This window comes from Gossypium arboreum, chromosome 12, assembly GCF_025698485.1.
Source record: "Gossypium arboreum isolate Shixiya-1 chromosome 12, ASM2569848v2, whole genome shotgun sequence".
Taxonomy (NCBI): Eukaryota; Viridiplantae; Streptophyta; class Magnoliopsida; order Malvales; family Malvaceae; genus Gossypium; species Gossypium arboreum.
The window spans coordinates 93,831,911-93,856,924 of record NC_069081.1 but is presented as its reverse complement, the minus strand read 5'-3'; the positions used below and the strand labels follow the sequence as shown (position 1 = coordinate 93,856,924).

Below are 25,014 nucleotides of genomic sequence, written 5' to 3'. Positions count from 1 at the left end.
CGATACTAAAATGAAGTTGACTTCCTTGTTGCCTACTACCAACAACATAAGGGGGATAGTGGTTAAGCTCTTTGTTTGACACTTCAATGAACAATGTACAACCCGAGTTTTTTTTTTCAATTTTATAATATTTTTATTTTATATATTATATAATTTATAGGGTAAATTACTACACTCAAGGTTACTAAACTATTCAAAAGTGATCATTGAAATCATTGTGGCCTTCTTTGTTCGCATGTCAGCACCAATTGAAAGTTCTCATTCCCCTTCTCTTCTACAATTCAAAATTTTTTCATGAAACAATTTTGAATGTTATGAATCTGTGAACCAAAATTCAAACAGCTTTATTCTTCAATTTCTAAAACTGATTGTTAGATCAACTTGAATATAATGTATGTTCTTCTACTCGTCATCTACCGTACCGATCGTGGAATAGTTGCTTAGAGCTCGCTTGCCAATCTTTTAAAAAAATAATAGCCCACTTAAATAAAAACTTTCGAAAAATTCAGTGACTTAAATGAAAATTTTCGAATTGTTCAGTGACCATTATGTAATTTTTTGAAGTTGAATAACTAAAATGTAAATTTACTAATAATTTTGTGACATTAAATATAATTTATCCTAATTTATATCATATAAAATTAAATATATAAATAAGGTAAATATTAAAAAAATTATCTTGTTTAAAATTTTAATAAAATATGGTATAAAGAACATATATAAACATGGTGGTCAATGATTTTATCAAGTGGGCATTAAATTTACATATCAGATTTCCATAAGTTAGACTCTGAATTAGTCAACGGGTAATCTTAATTTGTCTTCTATTGATACCTTTAAAAATACAAATAATTTAACATATTTTAATGTTCTTATTGTGATATTTACTTATATAATTTATATAATATATAAAAAACAATACAGCCCTTTCATAAATTTTTATCATCAATATTTTAATAAGTTAATTGTTAAATTTCATGTTCCATTTATATAAATCGTATGTTAAATTTGAAGTAAAAAAAAGTAACTTTTTGTTTTACGTAAAAACATTCGACTGTTAAGTATATATTAACATATCGTATCTGAATGTTTTTAAGTTGATAAAGTGTTTAGAACTATTTATAACTCATCTCAACCCTTAAATAAGAAGATAAACGCGTTTCAGCACGCTCTAACCTACGTCCTTATACACTGGCAACAATATCAATGTCAATGCCAACCAAACTAATACTCAATCGGAAATTTTATAAATTTCAACTTTTTCTTTCTTTCTTTTAAAAAACTAAATGATCTTTGTTTCTGTCTTCATCAGAAGCTCGTCAAAATTTTATAAGAAATAAATCAACAATTTCAGTACCAACCAATCTTTTTTATAAATTTATTTTGAGATAATTGTACTGGACATCCTCAAATTATGTCTCGTATTTGAATTTAGTTCTCAAACTTCAAAATATTTTAATTATATCTCTAAACTATCGATATTATATCAATCATGTACTTTCATTATTGAAATCGTTAATTTAACCATTAAATTACACATAAAATGTGATATACTTACAATGAGAATTTGAAGGAAAGTAAAATGTTGCGGTATACCTTATAAAATTAAAAACAAAAATAAGGTAAAACGAAAAGAAAAATAAAGTGAACGATAGTTTCTTTAAAATATTCGAAAACCTCAAAACCAATATTTTTACAATATTCATTTTTTAATTTTCATTTTAAATCATGTCTCATAAGATCTAATATCTCATTTAATGATTAAATTAACAATTTTAATAACAGAAGGACCTTATTGATAGCATCAATAATTTGATGATGTAATTAGAATATTTTAAAATTTGAAGACCAATGTAGCGACGTAAAAATTTTAGTTTAGCTTGGTCGCTAATTGTGGCGATTTATTGAAAAAAAGTTTGAAATTTGACGTTTGATTTTTGAAATAAACAGGGAGTCGCCACCGATCCTTTTTCCTAGGTGTGATCGGACACCTATTAGATCTCTTATTAAAACAAATAAAAGGCTGAGTTTAGGTCTACGTTAAAATCCAGAGAAAATTTAGGGTTCGGGAGTCGGTTACGAGCGAGGAAGGTATTAGCACCCTCGCGACGCCCAAAATTGGTATCTTATAAACAAGTGTTGTCTTAATTTTTAAAATTGCAAGTTCAAAGTAACATTGAATCGTGACCGAGTAAAACACGAGAAATTTCAAGTTTCGTTTTCTTTTGAGAAGGATATACCGTTTTAACATGAGTCGATTAATATTCACCCAACATAGCGATGAAATCGATGGCTTAACGTTAAATCGGTACGTTGCCTTGATTATTGAAATTAATTAGAAAATAAGAATATAGTTTTTGAAGTAATGCAAAGCAAATTAATAAATAAAAAAATAAAAGACAAATCTAGAGGTACATTGAGGCGAATATAAATGTGACAATAATATTATAAACAATAAAGATATATATGATACTAGAATTAAATATGAAATGGAAATAATGAATACAGATACATGATATTAAGAGTATGTATGTAAACTATATATAATGTTTGATAGTGAGAATATAACTAATAATGTTACAATATATACATAATATATACATGTATACATATGAAAAATGTCTGCACATGACGTATATGAAAAATATATACATAGTAATATAAAATAATAAGTGATGATAGTGAAACTAATGGGTAAAATAATTATAATGATAGATGAAAATAATACTATATATAAAATATGCATACAAGTATAATAAAATATATGTCTTGATATTAATAACAAACATAGTAGGAGTAAAATAAATGTAATAATGATATATACACAATATGGTATTAAGAATATATATATATATACAATATAGTATTTAAAAATATATACATAAGATGGTATAAAAATATGTACATGGAAATGTATAAGAAATATATATAATTAGTAATATTAAAATATATACATAACATATATAAAACATATACAATATAGACATACCTTAGAAATGATAATAATAATAAAAACTACTTTGTACACTACACAAATATATACACACACATATATATATATATATATAAATAATAGTATTAGAAATATACATATAATAGTATAAAAATATATAACTAATATTATTAAAATATATATAATAATATATAAAAATATAATATTTAAAACATATATACATAACATACATGAAGAATATATATAATATAATATTTAAACATTTACATAATATATACATATTAGAAATAAATAATGACTAATAATAATAATAATAATAATAATAATAATAATATTAGAAATAATAATGAAGTATATAAAAAGCAAATATAATATAATAGTAATATTAAAATAAAGTAATTAAAATAGTACTATATATAAATATATATACATACATATATAATATACATACACTAATATTAATAATAATAATAAAACTAGAAATAATAATAATTAGTAATAATAATACGTTAGAAAATAATTAATATGTTAATAAAAATAATAGTAATGAAAATAATACTAACAGTAATAATAAAGATAATAATAGAAATAAAATAATAGTAATAATATTAATAATATGTAAAAAAAAATTGAAAATAAATTAAAAAGGACTAAATCGAACTAAGAACAGAATTTTGGGGCAAATTTAAAAAGAAATAAAGGGCAAAGGACCAAAATGAACACGCGGGCAACTCTGGGGGCCCAAAAGCGCAATATTCCCTCCTCCTAAAACGCAGCGCATGGCAGAGGACTAGATCACAAAGCGCGACAAATTTCGGGGCCTAATTAGGAAATATTAAAAACTCAATTGCGAAAACATGAAAAGGCGGAAGGGCCAATCGCGCAATTAGACTATCAAACAAAAAACAAGCGGATCCTAGGGTAAGACGGGTCGGGTCGGATTGGGTTAGGCCAAAACGACGTCGTTTTGGGGTTAAAGGGCAGCCCCCAAAATGACATCGTTTTGGAGGGCTATATGAGGCCAATTTTTGACAAAAAAAAATCATTTTGAGGAGAGAAAGAAAAAAAAAGAAGGGAGAAAGAAGAGAGAAGGGAGGGGGGAAGGAAATCCGGCCAAGGGGGCTGGTCACCGGCCGATCGTCGGCCGCTGTTCGTCGCCGGTGCACCGGCCACCCCCCGTGGAGGGCGAAAAAGGTAAAAATTTTCCCTTTTTTTATATTTTAATAATATATATATGTATATGTATATATATAAAGAAAGAAAAAAAAACAAAAAAAAAGAAAGAAAAAAGATTCGAAAGAAGAGGAAAAAAATGCAACCTTTTTTGTTGATGTTTCTTTTGTGTTCAAAATTCGGAGGGATTTTTGTATTTTTTTTCTTTTCAATCTTTGTAAAAAAATCCCCCTATTTACAATTGGATCTGGCTCTTATAGCCATTTTAAAACAATATTTTAAACCTCTTGCTACTGCTCCTGTATTGTCTGCCTCTGTCTTGGTGTTTGTCTTCTTTTGCAGGGTATGGCCGTTGTCAGAGAAGCATGGTGGGCAGCAATGGCGTGGTGGTGGTAGTGGCTGGTGCCAGGTCTCGGGCAGAGGCATGCCTAGCATGCGGCGGCCTAGGGTTTCCCTTGGCTGAAAGTTTTGGTTTTTTTTCTGGGCCAGGGTTAGAATTGGGCTATTTGTTATTGGGCTAATTTGGGTATGGGTAGTAGTTAGGTTGGTATTGGGTTGTATTTGGGTTTTAGAGGGTTTGGGTAATTGGGTTGTACTTGGGTTTTATTTGGGTTAATTTAGATGGGTATTAGGTTTATGAAATGGGATGAGGTTTAAGTGTGCATAAAATTGGGCTGTGGGTATTTTGTAAAAGGGCCCAAAATTGGCCTACAACAACCAATTTAAAGTGAAAATCATAATTTGGAGATGTTTGATGCCATTAACTCGTTTCTTTTCTATCACTGCAATTAGTTTTGATTAAGTTCATAGGTTTCAAATTTGATTTGTGGACTTTCAAATTCGCTTTGTGGACTATGTAACAAATATATTTATAAATAAATTAATGTTAAACATAAATGAGTATTTGATTGAAATAATAAATTTAAAATATTAAAAATATTATATTTTGAGTTTGAATTATATAAGTTTTTTTATTTTACATAATTTAAAATAACAAAAATAGCATCATATTAATATGTCTTGTTTTATAAAATAGAGGATTTTCGATAAATATTCAATTGATTGAAATATAATTAATAAGTGATAGCAACTCAATTAACACTTTAAATATAGTATAGATCAAGGGCGAGATTAGCAGGGCTCTGCCCCTCCCTAAAATGAAAAAAATTCATTTAGTTTCCTTTATAATTTATAAAATTTTAAATTAGTAATGGTAAAAATACACTTTGGCCACAAAAATTATAAAAATTTGATTTAATCTTTTAAAATGATAAAGATATAGGCTAATAAAATGGTGAAATTACATTTTACAATCATAAAATATATAATTTAATTACGCCTCTAAAAAATTTCTAGCTTCACCCTTAGTATAGATAGATAGAAAGTTCCTCAGTCCTTTAATTATAGTTTTTAGTTCCTCACTATGAGAGCTTTTTCATGATATCCAATCAATATATTCATGGATTAGATCGGATAATTATGTATTGTATCAATATCATACATAATTGTTTAAGTTCAGTGCAATTGAAAAATGCACCTTAATTTTACTCAAATTTACTCATATTCGTACTAGTTATTCTAAACTCTTTTAGGCATGCCAATATTATTTTTAGAATATATATATAATTATTTTTATTCAATCTTTGATAATTATATATCTTTTACTAACATTATGGGTTTTTTTCCTTTTATTAGATTTTTAAATATAAACAAATTAATACTTTTTTGAACAATCTCGTTATAAGTTTTGATCATATTTACTTTTATGTTTTTTACACAAGCTTAAAACTACCCATAGCCTTTCCTCAATCCATAAATAAGAGGATAATGCGCTTCAACGCATACGAATTAATGTCCTCCTGTATTGAAACAATGCCTATACTAATCTCATCACTAAACATGTTATCAATTTAAATTTATTAATAAAATTATATAAAAATTATATAAAGTAAAATAAAGTAAATAAACTTAATATAATAAAAAAGGCTACCTATATCTTTTAACTAGGGGTGGTCCTAGATCTAATCAGGTGGGATTAAGCTTATTACATCTGAGATTAATATGACACATCATACTTAATCTTAAATAATCTAAACCCATTAAAAATTAATTTTTTTAATTCGTTGGTTCTATTTTTATAAACTACTAATTTTATCTTCTTGAATGCCTAAAGTAAATTAATTACTGATTGAGTCTTAGCTCGATTAGTATGAATATTTGTTGTCAATATAGGAAGACGTGTGTTCAAGTACATTGAAGTGCATTATCCTTCAATTTATGGGTTGAGAAGAAGCTATAGGTAGTTTTAAGCATTATGTCAAAAAAAAATGATCAGAATCTATAATAAGATTATTCAAAAAAAATCCTACTATTAATTCCCATAATTTATATAAAAAAATCATTTTGGTTTTACATTTGATTTTTCATTTTTTTACCCTTAGATTTGTGTTTTTTATCTAATTACCAAAAATGAATAGAAAAGTTAACGATTTTTTACACTGTTGACAGCATACACGTGAATTGTCACGTGGATGGCACATTAACAAAGTTAATTGACGTTAACTTTTCCGTTCGTTTTGGGGTAATTTGATAAAAATACAAGTTTAAAGGCTAAAAGAGACGAAAAATTAAATGAATAGCTAAAATAATTTTTTTATTATTAATTGGGAGGGTCAAATAAATCATTATGCCTTTCTAATTTATTTCTTGTTACAGTATGTGTGTAAATAAAATATTGATACTCGTATGTTATTTGACTCAAAAAATAAAACTCGAATTTATTTTATTAATTATTGAACTAAATTTGAGTCCTAACTACTCGAACTACCAAACGAATCATCACAATGCTCAACTTGGATCGCTCACGAATCTAATCAAAATTTTCATTTTTTATTTATATCATAAAATTAGTTTCGGTAGGTAGGACTTTAGCCATGTTTGGTCATATGATTCACATTTGACTTTTTTGAAAATATTGATGAGAGACACGTGATTTTGGGAATTATTTATATATGCATTTTATTAATTGAATTTCTTTTTTCAAATTATTAATTTCGGGTCAAAGCTTACTTTAAATAATTGACTATGGATGCATTTCAAAAGGTAGTATCCAGTAAGTTCAAAATACGAATTATTTCCAATTTTTACATTAATATGTCAGATGACATTAATAATAATAATATGATAGTTTCAAAAGGTGTCGCTAAATAATGGGCGGCATCCTATTTTTCACATACATTTTACTTTTTCAAACAAATTTTATATTTTTATATTTATATTTTATAGTTTTATATTAATAAAGAAATTAAATTGTTTTATTTTCATAATTTTATTATTTTTCTTATTTTATAATTATAACTTTTGAATATTTAGAATAATGATCAAATTGATAATTTTTTGGGTAAAATTGACATAAAAATATTAGGGTAAACTACTTAAATAGTCACTCAAGTTTTTTAGTGAGTTCCTATTTTGGTCAACGAAATTTTTTTGGTTAATTTCGCCACTCCCATTAAGTGAATTTTCAATTGTAGTCACTTCACTATTAAAATGTACTTGGTCACCAAATAGAATGTCAATGTGGCCTTCTTTTGATTGGTGTAATAACAAATTTAGCCCTTAATATTTTACACATTCTATCAAGTTAATTCTATTTCTAAAAATTAAATATATTTCATCCTCAATGCTTACACATTATTGGCTCGGTCATTGTTCTAAATATTAAAAAATTATAATTAAAATATATATTAAAATTTAAAATTTAAAAATAAAACAATTCAACCATATTTTTATAAATATTAAAAATTTCGATGACTAAAATAAGAACTCGCTAAATAATTTAAGTGACTATTTAAGTATTTTACCCTAATGTTTTATATCAATTTTATCAAAAGTTTATCAATATTATTTAAATATTATAAAATTATAAAATTTTGAAAATAAAACAACTTAGCTTGCTTTATTAAATAAAAATAAAATTATAAAAATGTAAAATATAAATATAAAACTAAAAATATGTAAAAGAAAAGTAAATGTGCATGTGAAAAGGAGTGTGGCCTTTGGCGACAGCCTTTTGAAATTAAAATATTATTTTTATAGGTGTTGTTGGAAGACCACATCATTTTTTGCAATTCAAAATCACCTATTTTTATAAAATAATTTCTTTCCCACCTCTTTTTCGTAATTAACTTTTCGTATTATTAACATAAAAACCCCGATTCTCCACAAAATTTGTTTATATAAAATTATATTTAATAAATTAATAATGTATAAATCTATATATATTATTAATAAATAAAACAAGCCTCACATGCTTAAAAATAGTTTTTTTAATTAAAATTTAATGTGAATTGAGTTCTAGTTTGGTGGCACTATTATCGTTGCAATTAGCAATAGTAAAATATTTGAATCCGATAGGTTTTGACCCAAACTCAACTTGTTAGGGTCAGATTTTTTTTTTTTGAAAATTGGGTTCGAGGTGGGTCGAGTCGGTGAAATTAGAAAATAATCGAGTTGGGTAGCGGTCGGGTTTGAGGTAAAACTACCCAGCCCTACCCTAGGATATTTACAAAATAGCCCCTAATATATACATATATTTAGTTTTTGCTTTCAATAAATAAATATATTAAGTTTTAAGTCTAAAATTAAAAATTAATCTTATTTACTTCAAAATAAAAAAAATTAAATTAAATTCATATCAGGTCGAGACGGAGCCATGCCTCCTATTAAATTTTGGGTTCGAGTTTGGGACGGATTTTTTTTCTTAAGAGTCGAGATTAGGGAGGATTGATCAAGCTTCGTGTTTGAATGTGCTTAAGCAAGTAATATCTTTCATTATAGGATTTTAGGGATAGTTATAGGTAATTTAAGTATTAGGGGTGATATCGGTTCGGTTCTCGATTTTTCATATAATTTTTTTATTTTTACACTTATTTTGATAAAATAATCTTTGTTTTATGGCTTTTGAATAAGATTTGATAAAATTTCAAGATTTTTTTCATAAATATTTCTAAAACCAATAAAATTTTAAAAATTTTAAATTATTTTTATTATTTTAAATATAAAAATTTATTTTCGTATCATGAAAATTAAAATTATTTATATATTAAATAAAAATAGAACTCAATTCGATTTTAGGTAATAACATTCCATATTCTATCCAAATACTTCAATTTTGATGGATTTTTTTTGCTCACCCCTATTAAGTAATGTATAAAAATACGATGTGATAGTTTTTGGTTTATAAGGCACGAGAGAGAATGCTCAGTAGATGTATGTATGGGCTAGGCTGGAACGCAACCCAAATCTAAATTTTTCCAGGCTCGAATCAGAACTCATTCTTGAGTCATTCGATTCTAAAAAAATAAAATTTCATATTGATATTTTTATACTTTTATAATTATATTAAAATTGTGGCTCACTTAGAGAATAATTTTTTTTAACTAAACCTAAGTCAAGTCTATAGAGCTATCAAACCAGTTTGAACACTAGATTCATCAAGAAGTTTTAGTGTGAGTTTGGATGTACAGTGCGGTACGTTTGGCTTACATTTTCTCTCATGTTACAGTATTGTTATAATATCTAATTTCACCGTTATCGTTATTTTTATACTAACCGCAAGTAATTACGCTGTCTATCTAAACTCATACTTAGTAATAAATACACTTTATGCTTTGGGTTGACTAAATTTATTTAGGTGACCCAAAATACAAAAAGTAGACTGACCAACTTGACCAAATAGATTCCAAATCAACTCAATATTTCTTTATTGCTTTATGATTATGTTTACTCATAAGACATATCATATTCAAAATAAATTTTGTCTAAAATCATGTATTTAATATAATTATATTTAAATTATTTTATATTTTAATGCATCAAATATATATATATATATATATATACCAAGCTTTTGAAAAACATAATGAGTCTATTAACATATACTTAATATGAAACGTGAACCCTCATCCTTAGGCTCTGCTTTCCATGCTTATGCGCCGGAGAGGCTAACAGTAGTAGTACAATATGCTTGAAATTTGCCAATTAATATATATTCTTTTTCGTACAAAGTTAAGCCACAAATAGAGAAGGAATATATTAGATGTAGTGGTAAGATATATTACATTCTTAGAGAGAGAATTTGGGTTTAAATTTTAGAGAGGATATTGTTAGAAGGGATAGTCATTAATCTCGAAAAATTTATTCATAGATTGTAAAATGAACATGAAAGATACTTTAGTTATACCCCAAAAAAATAGGCTATACACATTGCATTCTCAAAGAGAGAACTCACATTCAAGCCCTAAATACGATGTTATTGAGAGAGGCAATCGCGAACCCTGAGAAAAATTATTTTCATGGATCATAAAATGGATATAAACAATACTATGATAATGCCAAAAAAATGAGAAAATATTACAACAACATAATTTAAACTCCTTATTAAGATTTCAGGAAAAGATATTAACCATTGTTCCATATGTTATTAATTTAGGCTATGGTTAATAAACTGTTGAAAAAATAAGTGCTGAAAAATTAAGTTAAAAAAATCTTATTACTATTATCTAAAATCTAGTCCAATCATTGATATCCCTTATATTTTTCGTAAAATTTATTAGCTTGATATGTTGATTAAGCTACTTTTATATGACTCTTTTAAGAAAATTACCATGGTTTTAAAGATTAGACTATGGTTTTGAACTAAAAAAGGTAGGAAATGTAATTTTTAGTTCTTTTAGTAGATAGATTAAATCTCAAATGCTGTAAAAGTATAAGGACTAGTAAAAAATTTTGACCTATTATATCATGAAAAAGACATGTCAGTAGACATAGTTAGTGCCTTATAGTGGAGTTTGACAGATTCCATTGTTTTAAGGTTTGTTTTTGGGGGGTTAGCTTTAAGCAGCCTTCCTTGCATGCCATAATCCCTCCATTGTAATTATTGGAAGAAAAAAAAAAAAACCCACTTGCCTACCCATTCTCCCCTATACTTTATTATTGTTTTAAGATTTTCTCCCTCTAAAATGTGTCTTCGAGTTTGAAATCCATAGTTATAAAGTGAATTCTTATATATAGAAAGTTTTGAATTCGAATTGATAGAAAAATACCTTAAAGTGATAAAGTCTCGAAGAATCAACGATTACATTATTAGACTATGCTTTCCACACCAAACAATACGATCCGGCCTATAAGGTAGTGGTATGGTACTTAATTGTGACACTTTTACCTTATATTTTTGTAATAACAGGTGTTTTCATCTATTTACGGTTTGAGCACGATATTGTTCAAGTTGAAATAGTATTCAAGTAAAGTTCTCCCAATAATATCGATTCTAGGATTTGAACTTGGTCTAACACTTCACTATTTTTAATAAGAAACAAATCACTCTTAAATTATGTATTTAATAAGTTTAAAATTCTAATCGATGACAAAATTTGAATCGTTTGATAGATTTCTAATCAATCTATGTTGATTGGAGTGATTTTTTTTTTGAAAAGTTGATGTGGGGTGGGATCTTTGTTTTTGAATAGTGAGTATGGTGTGATTATAGTAATTGCTTGCCCCACCCTATCCCGCTTACTATATAAAATTATCATTTTACCTATATATAAAATAATTAAAAAAGGTTAAAATGTAATAATGTGTTATTTTAAAACCATATATTTTTGTTTAATTTTTTAAAAAGAATTATATTTAAATACTAATATGTCTTTAAAAATATTAAAAATATTAAAAATAATTAGTAAAAATTAAATTGAAGCAAAGTTGGGCAAGGGATGGAACATAGCATGCTAACTATAGAATAATAATGAATTTAGCAATATTGATACAAGGATGAATAGGTAGTGAAGATGAGCGATCCATCCTATTTTGGACAAAGCAGAGAGTTACCAAATAATGTGGTCGGAGTGGAAAGAGAGGAGAAGATGATGTTGAGGTAAGTTGAGAAAAGAAAAGGTAGAAGTTGCTTGTCCCCTATCCTTAGGCCCTGGATCCTTATTCCAAGGTTTCACATGTTGTGTTATTATTGTTTAGAGGCAAGTAGCTTTGTGTCATGAGTTAGTAGAGTGACATTATAATGTGCCTTGAATCATTTTAGATAAAACGAGATAATTGAGACCTAATGTGACAGTTATCAAATCCCCGGAATAGCTACTCCTGAGCTTGGCCGCCCAAACTATGATGGGGGGAGTGTAAAACTAAAGGTATACTTCAAATGTGTATGTTCTTAGAAAATAAAAAAGAAAGGTGAGACATTAAGGATAGAGGCCATGCACCGACCTCCCACTTTTACAGAGCACTTAAAGGGGAGTCAACAGTTTATACATATACTCTCTACTGGGTTCCTTATTTATGATTACAGTAGCTGCTGCGCGTGCTGTAAGCCATGGACACCCTTGTCTCTCCACTTTTTAATACCCACGCTAGCTTAGCTTTCTATATTAACCCAAAACAAAAAGAATATATGTGTGTGTGTGACAAATTTAGGGTTGTTGAAATTTATCCACTTGCGCTATTGATTATTCTCTAATTATAGGGTTTAGTATAATGTTGTATTTGGATTCATCTCGTCTACTACACTGACTTTTGCAGTTTGATTTTGTATTGTTTACCAAAGCTTTTTTGTCCTTAAGACGCATGAACAAGTGGATAGTGGAATATTCTTGTATTTCTAATTCGGATAATAGGCAAAATGAGAGTTTTTTAAACTTTGATTAGCATTGATTAGGATAATATTAACTTTTTTGGATAGATTACACTCCATACCACTAAACTATTAATAAATTTATATTTTAATAGTCACTGAATTAGAAAAAAGGTTATAAAATAATTATTGAACTATTCAAAAATTTTCATTTAAGTCATTGGACTAAAAGTTGTTGTTGTATGGCATTCTCTGTTTGCACCACTTGCACCAATTGAAAGCTCTCATTCTCTTCTCTTCTACTGTTCAATTTTTTTCGTGAAACAATTTTGAATGTTGAGAATTTGCGAACTAAAATTTAAGCAGCTTTCTTCTCAAATCTCTGACACTAGCTATTAGATCAACTAGGATCTAAGATACTGTTCTACTCATCGATGGGTAATAATCTATTGTCCGACCATTAAATCATCACTTAGAACTCGCTAGTGAACTTTTTAAAAAAAAAAAGAAAAATTTAATTACCCAATGAATTAAACAAAAATTTTTCAATAGTTCAACGGCTTAAATGAAACCTTTCAGATAGTTCAGTGATCATTTTATAATTTTTTAAAGTTGAAAAGACCAAAATATAAACTAATTAACAATTTAATCCTTAGATGTAATTTACCCAAAACTTTTTATGAATAAAAAAATTTCACTTGTTTTTTAAGAATTAAAAATTTTAATTCTAAACCTTGATCTTAAAACGTAAATCTTAATTTCAACCTTAAAGTTTGAACCTTAAAACCTACATCATTATATCTAAATTCCTAATCTTTAAATTTAACCTCTAACCCTTAACTCTAATAGATCAAACCCTAAGCTTTAATTTTTAATGTACTATTATCATCAATTATTTTTTATTTAATTAATTAACATAATTAGGTTTAAAATATTGTTAAGCATAATTAATATGACGATACATGTTGTATGATAATAATTAAGAATACGAGAGTCATTTATTTAACATGACAATACAATCAATAAGTGTTGGATATAGTGATAAGGTACATTGCACTCCTAAGAAGAAAATGCATATTCAAATCTTGAGGACGACATTATTGGAAGCAGTAGTCACGAACCCTAAACATAAATTATAAAATGAACTTGAAAAATACTAAAAACAAATTATTTAATAGTTGAAGCAAGCTAGAAAATTCGTTGAACCAATTTTCTCTATTTTTTAAATTTTTTATGAATTTTTAACTTAATCTAGAGAAATTAATCGTACAAAACAAATTAAGAACCAATGCTCTAACCAATTTATTTACCGATTTAATTCTGATTTTTTTTTTCTATTCCTTTTAATGCACCACCAAACTTGAAGTTCTCATTGTCAAATTTCCATGCATGACACAGCTTCCAGAACATGCATGAAAACCACTCAAACCATAACATGTATGTATGTATGTACGTATAAGTTTGCAAGAATGCAAACTAGAAATGGAAATTAATACGGACCAATAATCCATATAGTAATATCATAAAATTATTAATTAGAAACACAATCCATAACATCTCTTTTAATTATATTAACATATATATAATACATGTATGTAATGAAGCTAATATACATTAAAATGAAGGGTTTCTAAATCATCAGCAATGATCCATATCCTTATTATCCAAAATAGATCGAGGAACACCCTCTCGCAAGCAATAAACAGGTGGTATCGTTAGTGTTTCCAACTCCCCATAAGCATTCCAACAAAATGGGTCCAATACTATATCTCCTTGAGCTGGAAGTAGCTCGATATCCGACAACGTAATATTCGTACAAGGAACCGAATCACTGCACCCAAAATGCATCGGTGGGCTTCGGGTATCGTACGTCCCTTTGATCCCTTCATAGAGTATGTCCGACACATAAACGGCGGACGTTTGGTTCAAGCAATCTTTAGTAAGGCAATAGAATTGATCGATTATAATCGGATTCCTAACACTTATCATATGAATGTTGCCAAACATTATACCCGAAACCGCCCCGGACCCACCTTGCCATGTCTTGATCCTAACGCCATTATCCGATACCTTAATCACCGAGTCTCGAACCGTGACATTGTGTACACAGGCTTTAGAGTTGTGGTTACCTAAACTTCCGATACTGATTCCATGACCTGGTCCACAAGTAAGGTTCCGAATATCGACATTGTAACATCCCGATCCAATCGATACGCAATCATCACCTGAGAAAAGAAAAGATCATTTTAAGATTTAGAGAAACGAGAGTTTAGGGATTGAATTTTATATATGGGGATCATTGAGCAAATATACCATTAGAGATAACTGAATTATATATTTGAACACCATTTGTGTTGGCAATGTGGATGCCATCAGTGTTGGGACTAAGGGCTGGAGCTGTAATATGAAGTAATTCAACATGCACATTTTGGCAACCATCGAATCTGAAATGGAATTGGGGACTATCCTTAACTTTAAGTCCTTGGACTGTCAAATTCGAGCTCATGAAAAACCTTATTGCCTGCACCATAAATTTGATAACCATGTCAGCGTACAGACACCAAAGTTAAATTATAAATTTTTTATTTGTATTAACTTATAATTTTATTATTTTTATAAGGATTAAATTATAATTTTATTATTTTTAGAGAGTTAAAATGGAAATTTACCATAAACTTTATATATTTTTAAAAGGCTTAAAAGAAAATTTATGAAGGTCAGCCCCTTGAGTTAAAATTTTCATTGTTACATCTACATATCATAAGTACCTCATGTCGACGTACAAAGACTAATTTTTTAAAAGTAAAAATAGATGAAATTTTTAATATATGAATCAGTTTGCTCTTTGATTTAATGAAAGGGATAAATTTGTCTATTTTTTCAATAAAAAAGAAAAAATACAATTTGACTTCTAATACATGTGCCTTTATAATACTTTTACCGGTCTAACTTGACTATACTTTAAATTGACTATACTTTAAATTTAATCGAGACTCAGTAGGATTAAAAGAAGGGGAAAAATGAACCTAAAATAATTTAAAGTGTGACAACTTACGACGGGGCTATCACAAGGTCCAGGCAAAGTTGTTCCATTTATTCCCTGCGCAGTCGAATTTCAAAAGATGATTAATAAACTTAAGTGACAAATAAGTTAAAAACTGAACTTAAGTGACGAATAAGTTAAAAACTGAATCTAAAATTTAGGGTTAAGGGTTTAGTATAATAATAAAAAACCTTGTGGGGCTTGCAAGGGAGATCCCACCATTTTTGACCTCTACCATCAATGGCACCACCACCTTGAAGAGACATTTGATTAACTCTGTAAAAGACCAACCACTGTCGCTTGCTGTTATTCTTTGGCCATTCCTCGGGTCCATCAGGTGGCATCAGTGTACCATCAATCTTCACAACATGTACCCCATCATCAAAATCCTTTTAAAAAAGAGACTCTGACAATAAGAACAAAACAAGTACAATGTTCAATACCTGAAACACTAATCCACCTTGACAAGGACCTGTAAAAATTGTGGACTGAATCATGAATGAAAAACCATTGGGAACATAGATGGTTGATGATGAATTAACTTGACAAGCAGTGTCCCATGCCATCTTGAATGCATTTGTGTCGTCGGTTACACCGTTGCCTATCGCCCCGAATTTCCTTACGTCGAACACTTCAGTAGAAACACCGGAGTTTTCGTCGTCAGGTGGGCCGGAGGGCTCGGGTGCAAGTGCAATGGAAGGCTCATGGGGTGCTGAAATTTCAGGCATTTTATCATGGTGAGAATGATGCTTGTGTTTGGTATGGTGATGATGATGATGCCATCTACCTTGGGTTGAAATCAAGAAGCAAAGCAAAGACATCCAAAATATAAGTAGAGACACACAAGAATACTCCATTTTTAAACCAAAAAGTTTAGACCCCCCCCCCCCAAAAAAAAAAAAGCTCAAATTTTATAGTTACTTCAAGAACTCTAGAGCAACTTGTTTGCATGGTGGATCTGAAAGGCTGAATGAATCTATATATAGAGAGAGAGAGCAGTGTATTATATAAAACAGATAGTGGGAAAAAAAGTATTAAAGAAAAACATGAGCAACTTTAAATTATTTTAATGGAGTTTTGAAGGAGGAAACCGACCAATGTACATATAGGTATTGGTGGTGGTGGTGGTGGTGGTGGAGTTTGCAGATAAGCCCTCCCCCCATGCAGTACCCCATGTTCTTCCCATAACTTTGTTTTTTCACTTTTTATTGGTCACCAATCAATGTTTTAATTTAACCCTAAGAAATTAATTTTTGAGACATAAATTATAAATAATCCCTTATGTGAGTGGAGCATGCATGGTTATCGAGAACCTGTTGGTTCAGAGATGGAAAACTGAAAAACACAGCTTAAATTCCTACATAATGTGAGACGTTTACAGAGGAATCTAATGTTTTAAGCAATAGCATATGCGGATTACCTTCACTATTAAAAATTAATGTAGTTGATAAAATAACTACACAATTACACATACAGAAGTGCTCTTGTTTGATAGTTCCACCTGGCTAACAATATGAAAGGTAAATCTGTTAGTATGGTCGGTCAGGTTTGTTGCCATGTGCATATCGAATGGTCCTACTTTGATATTCTCTTTATTTCGTATGGTCGGTTAGGTTTGTTGCCGTGTGCATACCGAATGGTCCTACTTTGGCATTCTCTTTATTAAGGTTGTTCTAAATTATTATGCTTTTATGGTCAATCGATAGTCTCTACGAAAGATCATAACGTATGATCTCTAAAATAATTTAAATAAGATACGCAAAAATTAAACCATAAATTTATTGATTAAATTAATTCTTTTTAAGTTTTTTTAACTAAACTGATCAAACCGGACCGATTATTCTACCCCTCGTACCCCAATCCTCCCTTGCTGAGTAGTGATGCTAGAACCTTGGTCGGTTATGGCGTAGCCACAAGGCATATGCAGTGAACCCTGCTTGAAAGGACCATGATTTCAGGGGGCGGTGGGCCACTAGTTTAAGGTGCCCAAAAACAACAACCACCCACTAACTCCCCCAAAGTACCTTTCTCCATGCATATGTGCCCCTTTTCTATTGAATCATATTTTGTCTATATGTATATGATTACGAAATAAAACAGCTTGTTTTTTTTTTTATTGATATGAGGCTAATAAGAAATTGATATAAAAATTTTAGGTAAACAACCTAAATAGTCATAGTTGTTATTTTAGTTACCGAAATTCTTTTTTGTTTATTTTGTCATTTAAAAGTGAATTTTTAATTCTAATCACTCCACCGTTAATTTATATTTGATCACCAAATAGAAATTCGATGTGGTATTCTTTTGATTGGAATAATAATAAATCTAGGCCCTAATATTTTACACATTCTATCAAGTTGATTCTATTTTTAAAAATCAAAACATTTTGTCCTCAACATTTACATATTATAAATTCGGTCATTATTCTAAATATTCAAAAATTAAAATTATAAAATATTAATAAATAAAACAATTCAACCATTTTTATAAATATTAAAAATTTCGATGACCGAACATAAACTTGTTACAAAATTTGAATGACTATTTAAGTAATTTACCCTAATATTTTTATGTCAATTTTATAAAAATTTATCAATTTGGTCATTATTTTAAATAGTCAAAATTTATAATTATAAAATATTAAAAAGTATATAAAATTATGAAGTTAAACGAACATAGCTTTTTATTAAATAAAATAAAATTATAAAACTATAAAATATAAATATAAATATAAAACTAACAAAATGGCATGTGAAAAAGGGGTGCCGAACTGCCGATCCCTTGTTTTGCTACACTCCTTTTGGAATTAAAATATTTTATTTACATTAAAATATTATTTTTATAAATAATGTTACTGATAAATTAACGATACTATTTTTTACTATTTACAATAACTTATTTTCGTAAATAATTTATTTTTCCACCTTTCAGTATTATTAATTTTAAAAAGCATAAAAGGTGCCCCCAAAATCAACGACCACCCACTAACTCCCCAAAGTACTTTTCTCCATGCATATGTGCCCCTTTTTTATTGAATCATATTTTGTCTATATATGTGATTACGAAATACAACAGTTTGGTTTAAATTTTATTATTATTATTGATATGAGGCTGATAAGAATTGTACAGAATATGCTTTTATTTATTTGTTAAGGATTTAAAAGATTCCTAGAAAAGGTTGTAGTTGTGTTTGTGTAGCCTTGGAGAATTAAAATAGGGTGAAGTTAGGCCGAGACATAACATGACAACACATTATTACTCGACATGACTTGAGGATTCAACTTCCAAATGATGCCTACATACCTTGCTTTTACAACTTAGCTTTGCCTTTTGTACATCCTCAGACTTGGCTACTTCATACACCTACCCTTTCCTTTCTATTTCAACATCATATCATTTTCATTTTGAAATTATTTTGGGTTTATGTTATTTTGAAGTCTTTTAACTTATTCGGGTTTTATATTTAGGGACATAATTATTTTTAAATTATTTTTCAATTTTTAGATCATTTTATTTTTATATTATTTTGAGTTTTAGGTTTGTTATCAATTTATCATATTAAATCGTTTCACATTTTAAAAATTATTTGGAGCAAGAGTTATTCTCATTTTCAGATCATTTTGAGTTTGTGATTTTAAATTTATCAAAAGAAACCATTTCTTTCAAGTTATTTGTTTACATCATTTTCAAGTTCAGATTAGATGAATTTCTTGATTTATGATCGAATAAAATGGGTTTCTTGATTCAACTTGGAATTGACAAGATTTTTTTATTTTTATTTTTTTGTTGTTGTTGACAAGCATCATCTAAAAATAGGTGCAAGGAAGGCCGAAAACTCAATGGTGAACCCAAAATTGATTCATTTCATGCTATCATCTTTATGCCAAAAACTCTTAATTTACAACCTCTACCAAACCCCTAAAAAAACATAAATCAATTAAATTATACTAATAGGAAATTACATTGAAACCAACAAATATATTGTTACAATCTGGTCATAAAAGGGTCAACATTACTCATTAAGGTCTTTAAGGGCAGATACTCAAGTTTTGTTTTTTCTACAAAAGGGAGAAGAAAAAAAAGAGAAAGAAAAAGAACATAAATATTGATAGAAAAAAAATATTAATAAAGGGAACAAATAAACATTAACAAGGCTTCTTTATCATATAACTGAAACAGGCTTACTAACTACTTTTTTTCAACAATAGCCCATGATTTCTGCAAGGAGCAGACATCAAAGATTTAAGCAGAAAGGAATTATATTATTCCATTATAATCCAAGGAAGGAACATTGCTTTTTTGCATGTTCCGGGATCAGCTTCGGTAACATATCCGTAGGAACTCCCTTCAGTTCTGAAAAAAGGGGAACAATTCTCATCAGTTTGACAAGAAATTAGTTAAAATAGTAGAGAAACATCGATGTTGTATTGGTTAGGGTCTGTTTTACCGTGAGGCTTAAAGTTGAACAGTGGGGGAAGAAATCGACCATTAGGTAGGCGGGTGTGAGGATCACGTAGCTCATCAAAGAATGGATGAACCAAAGCCTCAATCTGTGTACAGGAAATAAAAGCACTCATCGTAAGACAGCACATTAAAATGCAAATAGTAAGCTTGACCTAAAGATAGCACCGTGGGAATTTCATAATCGAATGAAAGCACAGCTGATACTTACAGCTGTGCTACGCAGATTTGGAGAGTACTGCAATAGTCGTGAAACAAGATCCACAGCTTCCGGAGGCATACGCTTATGAAATATCTGAATACCGATGATACATTGATCAATACCATATGTTGCATATAATTCTCAAAAAGTAAACAAAATGACGTGATCCAGTTACCTTGTGCCATGGGTGAGCTTTAATTTGGGGGAATTTGAACTCTGTGTAGTTAGGATTCATGCACTTGATTTCTTCTCTTGTTGGGGTACCTAGAACCTGATGCACCAAACCACATAAATCAGAAAAGGGAAGAAAAGCATAATGGAACAATAGGCTACATAAAAGCCACCATCCATCATGTTTTACCCATTAATTTTTCCAATAACATCATGATAAAACTATTATTGATGAGAATATTGAACTAAAATGTACCTTAATAATTTCAACAAGCTGGTCTACTCCACTCTCACCAGGAAACAGAGGCTGGAGTCGCAAAAATAGTAGTTGTTAAGTAATATAAAGGGAAAATGCATATAAATAAGCAAAAAATATATGCAAGGAAACATGTACCTGCCCAAGCAATAGCTCAGCCAAAACACAGCCAGCAGACCAGATGTCAATGGCTGTGGTGTATTCAGTTGCACCAAATATTAATTCAGGTGCTCGATAGTACCTAGAACAGATGTAAGATATGTTTGGTTCCCCTTTCACCTGACAAAGTTAAAATCAAAATTAGGCTCACGAACAATAAGGTAGTGACTGAAGAAGCGACTAGACAAAAAATTGAGATTCTATCATACATACCAAAACTTTGGCACTTCCAAAATCACACAGTTTTAGCTGATGAGTGTGCGGGTTGACCTGAAACAGGAATCATTGTATTAATAAGAGTAGGAATTTTAGTTTATATGTACAAAATGATAAGCAGATAAGATTGGAAACCTAAGTTACTCCTCAAAGTAAATAACATGACCTATAGCGTCATGACAACAAGGGATGTCATGGTGGCAATATTGTTAACCGAATTTATTGGTGATATAAATGCCTCAATAACCTTACAGATCCTTTCTTTTTAAAATTATGAGATCCAAAAGCTCTTCAGCTTAAGTTTCCAATTTCATGTTACAATGTAGTACATAGATTCTTCAGAATGCTGGATTGTATCTTCCCTTTCCAAACTACAAATGATCCTTTTGGATTTATAATTACGGTGAACCACCAAACTATTTCCAGGCAATGCTTGTCCGGCAATCATTTAAGATTTTAAAACTAATAAAGCTGTAGTAACTGCCAATGGAAAGCGTTTAGCAAGTTGTTTGGAAATACCAATAAATTTTGTGGCTTTATGTCCCTGTGGCACACACCAATACTGTTATGAATGTAAGCAAGTGCTCTACAAATCTGCATTAAGACCAAAACAAAACCAATTTCATGTAAGGGTTTGCATATTACTGTATCCCGGATTCTTGTTACCATAGAGAAAAAAGAAGGTAGAAATAAGATAGGAAAAGTGAATATTTTAACCAAGCTGATACCTGGTAAAAATAGAGTTTAACATATATCAGTGGCATCCTTTGGTTCATCTTATTATAATGCTTGATAACTCGGTGGACAGTCTCCGGAACATACTCAAGCACCAGGTTAAGATAGAGCTCATCTTTTTCAGTAGTTGAAAAGAAACAATGCTTCAGAGAGACAACGTTGGGGTGGTCTAGAAGACGCATGGTTTGCAATTCACGGTTCTTGTATCTCTTGTCTTGAAGAACCTTCTTAATAGCAACAGTTTCGCCTGTCTCTAAACATTTAGCCTGATATACAACATATATAATTTAGTACAAAACCTAAAACTCAAACTTAAAATATGAAAATATGAACATATCTTCAAACCAAGTAAGAAATGGATGAAACTAATGTGTACCTGAAACACTACCCCAAATGATCCATGCCCAACAACACGTTCGGCCATATAGCTTATTGTCTGAAAATGAAAGAAAGATTAAGTTAGAAAACCATCAAACATCCAAAAACCCGACCCTATAGTTTTCAAGGAGAAAATAATAAAACTAACCTGTTTAGGCTGGCCATTTTTACCCCCAATAGTGGTGACAATAATATGCCCAGTTTCGGTTCCGTTACCATCAACTATAGTTGCTTCCACTTCCTACAAATAGTAATAGCTTTTATAAAACCGAAAACCGATCCGGAAGATCAAACAACCAATTAATGGAATCAAAGCAAAGAAACCATGAAACCAAATCAACATACCTTGTCATCCCTAATTTTCATATCATTCATTTCATCAGGTAATCTATCAACACCAACTGCATTCCCACTAGGTTCTCTTAACCCAGAAGTAGGCGCCATACCTATAGAAGCCATCGGACTAAACTAAAAAGCAAAAAACGATAATCTCACAGATCCTCAGTCGAATATCAAGCTCCTTTTAAAAACAGCCCCAAAAAAACTCAAAAAATTACCTGTAAACACATAAAAAAGAAATGTCAACGTTTCATCCTCACATAAACCAACAATACAGCTTTGAAATCTCTAATCCTTAGAAGAAGAAAAAATTTTAACGCAAAATTTTTCCAAAAAAAAACATATTAGCTACAGATTTTGCATAAAATGAAATCAAACGCAAACCGTTATTCTTCCTTAGTACATTAACTATAGCGCTTTAAGTTCATTATAGATGTTTCCTTTCCGGCAGGGCGGAAAAAATCTAACCCCAGAAGGAAAGATGGATCTAAGATTAAGTAAAGATCAAGCAAAAAAATTAACAAAAATTTTAAAAATTTTCGATCTAACATTAAAGCAAGGAAACCATTAGATTCACAACCAAAAAAGAAAAAAAGGTGTGGATGAAATTCATTACCGAGCGGGTCAAGAAATCGGTACGTACTGAGGTGGAATCACGAGAGGGAAAATACGGGCAGGGAATTCGGGTCTTAAAACGGATCTTTGAAGTTGCGGATAAAGATCGTCGTTTATGGAAGATTTTTTTTTCAGAGAGGAAGTTTTTTTTTTTTTTGGGGGAGGGAAGAGAGGAGGTGTTGGTTGGTGGTATTGTGGTTGATGACAGTCAAAAGAAAGATTTATATTTGTTTTTTAATTTTCATTTTTACAATATTTATTTTGCTTTTTCTCGGTTTTCAACAGTAAAGTAGGGTCTTCCTTTTTGACCGTTCAAACTTCGAACACAGTGTGTGGGCCTCACTTTCAACTTTCTCTCCCTTTCAAGTTTTGAATCCAACTGTTCCCACCACCGCATATATTATTTACTCTAATATTATTTAAATATTGGTTTGATTGAAATGGTAATATTACGTATCATTTCGGTCTTAAATTCTGTTCAGTCAATATCGATTTGTATTCATGTATATTAATTTATATGATTGGTATAAAATTTTAAATTAATTTTATTTTTTTATATTATTATTTTAATTTTTTAATATTATTTAAATTGAACTAGACAATTCGATCGATTGAACCAAGAGCTAGTCAAGATATCAAATCGAAGAAAGTTATTATACCATTTGACCCATGAGTTAGGAGGTTAAATTGGAAATTTTAATATTTTTACCGACGAACTGATAACTTAATTAGTTTGTCCATCCATCCAATTATGAAAATTTTAAAATTTTTATAATTATATTTAGAGTGTGTTTAATTAACCAAATCTTAAATTAGTTTTGTAATAAGATTAAGAGTGAAATATAAAATTATTTTATTTAGCTGAATTGATAGATTCGTCTAGAAAGTAAATTTACCTAAAAACAAATTTTATTAATTTGTCCTTACTATAAAATTTTTGTTTTATAAGTTCAACAATTTTTACTCTTATATTTGTCATAAAATTATAATAACTTATTAAATTTATTTTAAGTACACCTTGATTTTATCATATAAATTGAATTGAATAACTTAACCAAAATATCAACTCAATTATTAAATTATATAAATACTCATTCTTTTAAAATATAATTAATATTATCATTACGATGTTTTTGTTTTTAAATAAAACAATTGAAACCATTAATAAAATTAGTAACGGATCATTAACAATCAATGCAATAAATTGCAAAACAGTATGAATATAACGGGTAATTTTAGATTTCGCCCAATCTTACATAACTTAAAAAAGTAGTCGTAATTAGATTGCACTATATATTACGACATCTTGACATTGTTCAAGAATGTAAGATTATGGTATAGTTGGAATGTTAAAATTCAAACACCATAATCTCATTATGAAATGTAATATTATAGGTAGTAATGTAAGGTTCGACCAACCAAATACCACTTAAAATTCATAATTATTAAATTATATAATTGAAACTAATTAATAATTTTAAAATTTATATTTAAATATAAATATATTTATATAGATATATGTGCATGTATATAATATATATATATTTTTATTTACCAAAATAATATATAATTATTAAAATTAAACTATAAATATATAATGAAAAATATTTAAATGTATAGATAATTTATTGAGAAATAAAGAATTATACTATAGATATATAAATGTAAA

At 29.0% G+C, this 25,014-nt stretch overlaps 2 protein-coding genes across 3 annotated transcripts; both read right to left on the bottom strand.

Moving 5' to 3' along the window:
* Positions 1–14,289: 14,289 nt before the first annotated feature.
* Positions 14,290–17,176, bottom strand: LOC108477735 (polygalacturonase At1g48100-like). Its single transcript, XM_017780236.2, has 5 exons — positions 16,257–17,176; positions 16,005–16,172; positions 15,826–15,870; positions 15,084–15,291; positions 14,290–14,995 (listed from the first exon to the last, which is right to left on the bottom strand). The coding sequence occupies exons 1-5, from the start codon at positions 16,668–16,670 to the stop codon at positions 14,409–14,411; spliced, it is 1,422 nt and encodes a 473-aa protein (XP_017635725.2). The 5' UTR covers positions 16,671–17,176; the 3' UTR covers positions 14,290–14,408.
* A 2,579-nt stretch (positions 17,177–19,755) lies between these two features.
* LOC108479960 (shaggy-related protein kinase alpha-like) lies at positions 19,756–23,561 on the bottom strand. 2 transcript variants are annotated; one of them, XM_017782836.2, is made up of 13 exons: positions 23,347–23,561; positions 22,737–22,948; positions 22,540–22,632; positions 22,390–22,449; positions 22,007–22,279; positions 21,798–21,872; positions 21,276–21,332; positions 21,042–21,182; positions 20,904–20,954; positions 20,652–20,747; positions 20,486–20,569; positions 20,261–20,363; positions 19,756–20,166 (listed from the first exon to the last, which is right to left on the bottom strand). In XM_017782836.2, exons 2-13 carry the CDS (start codon positions 22,848–22,850, stop codon positions 20,084–20,086), a joined length of 1,230 nt encoding a protein of 409 aa, XP_017638325.1. In that variant the 5' UTR covers positions 22,851–22,948; positions 23,347–23,561; the 3' UTR covers positions 19,756–20,083. The 2 variants fall into 2 exon arrangements, with proteins under 2 accessions (XP_017638325.1, XP_052879230.1); XM_053023270.1 differs by lacking the exon at positions 23,347–23,561 and adding an exon at positions 23,134–23,329.
* Between the last annotated feature and the right edge of the window lie 1,453 nt (positions 23,562–25,014).

Coding starts and splice junctions, on each gene's coding strand:
- LOC108479960 (XM_017782836.2), bottom strand. CDS start 22,850: ATGGCTTCTATAGGTATGGCGCCTACTTCTGGGTTAAGAGAACCTAGT. Junction 22,633..22,736: donor TGAAAATTAGGGATGACAAG/GTATGTTGATTT, acceptor TACTATTTGTAG/GAAGTGGAAGCAACTATAGT. Junction 22,450..22,539: donor AAAATGGCCAGCCTAAACAG/GTTAGTTTTATT, acceptor TTTCATTTTCAG/ACAATAAGCTATATGGCCGA.
- LOC108477735 (XM_017780236.2), bottom strand. CDS start 16,670: ATGGAGTATTCTTGTGTGTCTCTACTTATATTTTGGATGTCTTTGCTT. Junction 16,173..16,256: donor AAGGTGGATTAGTGTTTCAG/GTATTGAACATT, acceptor CATGTTGTGAAG/ATTGATGGTACACTGATGCC. Junction 15,871..16,004: donor TCCCTTGCAAGCCCCACAAG/GTTTTTTATTAT, acceptor TCGACTGCGCAG/GGAATAAATGGAACAACTTT.